The 4,662-nt window shown below is 32.3% G+C and overlaps 1 protein-coding gene across 1 annotated transcript in view; it reads left to right on the forward strand.

The window, feature by feature from the left end:
- Positions 1-991: 991 nt before the first annotated feature.
- Positions 992-4,662, forward strand: part of klf1 (Kruppel like factor 1 (erythroid)) — a 6,171-nt gene continuing 2,500 nt past the window's right edge. Inside the window, exons 1-2 of the mRNA XM_059355774.1 lie at positions 992-1,270; positions 4,561-4,662. The exon at positions 4,561-4,662 is cut by the window's right edge and continues 760 nt beyond it. Of these exons, the coding sequence (XP_059211757.1) occupies positions 1,196-1,270; positions 4,561-4,662 (177 nt within the window). The 5' untranslated portion in view covers positions 992-1,195. The remainder of the gene's footprint in view (positions 1,271-4,560) is intronic.

Genomic DNA, 4,662 nt, shown 5'->3' on the forward strand with positions numbered 1-4,662 from the left:
TGTTATTTACATCTTATTTAAAAATTGAAAAATATTGCTTGAATTACAGCTATAGGCTTGATTTAAAATGACTTTATTACATAAATGTTCATAATAATTTCTGATCAACAAGCTAAACTACAGATCAACTAAAAGATCAACTCCTGTACCTTTTCCTTTATAAAAATGTATAAAAGTAGCTTAGTCAGAGTCAAGTTTCAGCATAGGTTGAAGCTTTATTTATCTTTAAAGATGTTTTTGACAATCTTAAGTAATGAAACTGATTCAGTAAAGCATTCTGGGCTTTGTTCTTAGCAATAACATCACATTAATATTTAAATATTGGCTGAAGAATGATGCATTTTGAGGTAAAAATGACAGCTCACCAAATTTTTGACAGTATATGGAGGTCTTTTATGGTGTTCTTAGAGGGGAGGTAAGCATTGGAGGCATGTTATCCCTGTATGTAAACCATCGACAAATGAAATAACCATGTATTTATCATACGTCTGTTTGTTTGCTCTTTTTATTTTTATTTATTTGTAATGCTTTCCTCTAAAGGAGTAGACAGATTATTTTTTATCTTTGTTTTGGACTGTGCAAATTACTCATGCTACTGCCCTGTGATACTCACATTGACGATAAGCCTTATTGTGATTGTTTTGTTTTGCACCTGTATTATACAGTATCTTGTTGTAGTGTGATTATTCTGAAAATTAATAAACACACTTGTTTAAAAAAAAAATGACAGCTCGGTGCTCATTGAGCAAGTTTTTTCAGACTTGAATCCCACAGAACAGGAAGACAGAGAGTTGTGGTGAGATAGTGGACGTTCTTAGTGATTGTAAATGAATAATTACAAGGGAGAAAGAAAAAAAGGGGTCCAAGAAAAAGTCACTGACACATACGCTCCACCTCCTAACGGTCCAAACCTGCATGAAAAAGAGAGATTTGAAGTTAGACTTGCAGCTGACAGAGATAGACAAGAGAGAGGAGGGAGAGATAGCAGCGGAGGAATGGAGAGCAAGAAGCAGCTTTAACAACCTGTTTCTGAGGCCTTTAGCTCCGAGCGGACTGTAACTGGGATGAGAGGCTTTGACTTTCTGTTAGCTGAGTTTAAGAGGGTCATGTAAAAAATATTAAAACCATAAAAAAAGAGAGAGAAACTTTACTGTTGTTGCTCCCGCTGACGGTCGGCGTCATATCAAAGTGCTTGATGGCTGTTACTCAGGCTGTTCTCCCCTCCTTCAGCTCCTTCTCCAGCCTCGCTCAGCCCACTGACAATATGAAAGTAAGTGTCCCTTCTGATTCCTACAAAATGAAATACTGAAATATTGAAAATTAATAGCGCCTAGAACTAACAATTCCACAGTATGTAGCCAGGATTGGGTAGTATTCAGGATTATGTAATCAGATTACAAAATAAGTAACTGTAATCAGTCCAAAATTACTTTAAAAAAGAAAGAAATTGCATTATTATCAACAGTTAAAGGTAAAAGGGTTTTTGTCAAATGAGGAATTTGCTAACATTATGTATATTAAATAGTATTAAATACTTCCAAATGTTTTTTTTTACACTGCATATGTGTATATATCTTTATCTTATATTTACATTTAGTAATTTAGCAGACGAAGAAAAGAAAAAAGAAAACAATCAAGGTATAGTGCAGTAAGAGCCGTTAGTGCAGCAATAAGTGCAATTCTTTAAGGAGTAGAATTATCGTGTGGTGCTAGGAATTATCTTTGTGTTCCTTGAAGTTTCTGAAATACAGCCAATTTCTTATCTTTCTATATTTTATACATATTTTTTTACAAAAATGTCATGAATTATACACATATAAAAAAGACTTGATATGAGAAAAGGTAACAAAGGAAATATAAAGGGAAAAAAAACTTACTTTACTTTACTTTTTTATTTTTTTTGCTGAAAATTCAAAATTGAAGTTACTGGCATAAATGGACTAGTGATGGGGGACAAAATCTATAATAATCTTCGTCAAGTGTCAAAGAAAAAAGTATCGTTAAGGTCAACAGGATCTTATCTGAAGCTTCAGCAGACAAATCAAGTTGGTAAGTTAGAGAATTCCCGCTCTGTTTCCACGGACAGTAAAAAGATTTCAACACAAAGAAGGAGTTAGGAAAATTTGGAAGGTAAACACTTGTTGATTAAGTTATTAACACAGACAACTGATATTAGTTAGTTAGATATTATTATCTCATATTAGCAGTGGTGGAATGTAAATAAGTACATTTACTCAAATACTGTACTTAAGTACAATTTTGAGGTACTTGCACTTTTCTTGAGTTTTTCCATTTTATGTAACTTTATACTTCTATTTCACTACATTTTGAGGCAAATATTGTTCTTTTTACTCCACTACATTTAGCTGACAGCTTTAGTTACATTTTGGGTCAATATTTAACATGAAAAACATGATCAAATTAAAGAGATTAGACATTTGTTTTTTAAATTATACCTCATAACAGTATATTAGGTAGTTAAAATGAGACCTGTCTCCACACAATTAAAATGCTGCTTACATAAATGCATCAATACAAATAATGTAATAATATATTTAGAATATATAAAACAATCTGAGTGGGTCCATTCTGCATAACGAGTATTTTTACTTTCGATACTTTAAGTACATTTTGATGCTGATACTATTGTACTTTTACTTCATTAAGTTTTGAATGCAGGACTTTTACTTGTAGTGGAGTAATTTCACAGTGTGGTATTAGTACTATTACTTAAGTAAGAGATCTGAGTACTTTTTCCAACACTGCATATTAATCTCAGCTGATCTCTCAACAGTCAGTATAAAATAAAGGATCTATTACAGCAACCAATAATGTTTTTTGCTTTTTCTTTTTTTATCAGCCAGGGGTTTTATTTGTATTACTTATAGTAAATAAACAAGCAAGCAAAAAAAAGATTAAATTAAATTAGATTAGAAGACAGCATCTTTAGAAATGAATTTCTAAAAATGACCAATCATCTTATAAAAGTAATTTAAATATTTAAAGTATACCAAACTTAATAGTGTCCAATTTACCTGTGGAAGTTGGATTAGCTTCACACAAAAAATGATGTATATATATATATATATATATATTAGATGAGATTAGATTAGATTCAACTTTATTGTCATTGAACAGAGTACAAGTACTAGGACAACAAAATGTAGTTTAGCATCTAACCAGAAGTGCAGAGTAGTAAAGTGCAAGGTATATATATATATATATATATATATATATATCCCACCAGACCTTTTGTGTATTTGTTAGTTTTGATTCCCACTGGGTTGTTTTGTTTGAAAATGTTGTAATAAATCATTGTTTTGCACCACTCCTGACTCCTGGTAATTATGTTAGGTCCCCTTTAGTGGGAGCCTTTGGTAGGGGATCGTAACAGCAAAATTCAGACAAAAAAATGGTTAAACAAGTTCCTTATATAATGTTTTTTTAAATTTAAAATGTTATGTATTATACCCTGTTGAAACTACTGAATCTACACATGTGTATTAAATAAATTACATTAAAATTAATTTTAAAAACTCTCTTTTTCACTTTGCCTACGGGCAACAAACCCCAAAAACTTAAAAAAAGAAAAAAAAAGAATTGTAACATTTCTTCAGATTATGTTTATGTTGTCTATTTTAAGACAAAAAACACTCCAAACATTTTTTTTACTAACTGGCATCATAATGCGTACCATTGAGGGTTAAATGCAATATCAATGTGCAGGAATCTCCTCTTTACGACATGTTTTCTTGGTGATCCAATCCAATCCAATCCACTTTATTTATATAGCACAATTTTAACAAACACAAGGTTTCCAAAGTGCTGCACAAACAATAAATACATAACACAATACAAAGAGATGTAGTAAACAATAGAACAATAAGATGCAATAAGATAAAATAAAATAAAAATGGGATAAAAATAAATAAAATAAAATGTAAAATGTACTGCCCGCACAAAATGAAATATGCATGAATACAATAAAAAAAATAAAAAAAATCATAAAATCAACATAAAATCAACACTCTACGTGGTGTTAAAAGCCAACGAGAAGAGGTGGGTTTTAAGAAGAGATTTAACCCCTTAACGCCTGAATTTATATAGCTGTATATAAAAAAATGTTTTATGTGTGTTTTTGCCTTTAAGTAGATGGTAAATAATGTTGAGATTATTAATTTCACTTTTGCGCAAAAAATAAATAGAAATTTTGGTATGTTGCAAATTTGCGACAACAGGCATAATGGTCAATAATAGGATAACAATAACACAGTAATATAACAGTGAAAAAACAATGTTTTATTTATTCACCCTCGTTTATTTATATAAACCTGCAACAGCAGGTATTCAACCGGCATTGGGGGAATGCAGACGCTATCTCGGCTGGTTGACTGAGTCAAACGGTTTGTCGCATATTTGCGACAGCAGGCGTTAAGGGGTTAAAATGAGACAGTGAGGAGGCCTGTCTGATGTGCAGCGGCAATTCATTCCAAAGTTTTGGAGCTGCGATGGCAAAAGCTCGTTGATGGTTGATCATCACTTGTCAATGCTCTCCTGCAGGTGTGGAAGTCTGAGGGCGACTCTCTCCCTCTGGACTCTCTCAGCCACAAACTGTCCCCCAGCAGCTCGGAGCAGCTGCAGGCCTCTCAACAAATGGCCGAG

This window comes from Centropristis striata, chromosome 1 (assembly GCF_030273125.1).
Source record: "Centropristis striata isolate RG_2023a ecotype Rhode Island chromosome 1, C.striata_1.0, whole genome shotgun sequence".
Lineage (NCBI taxonomy): Eukaryota > Metazoa > Chordata > Actinopteri > Perciformes > Serranidae > Centropristis > Centropristis striata.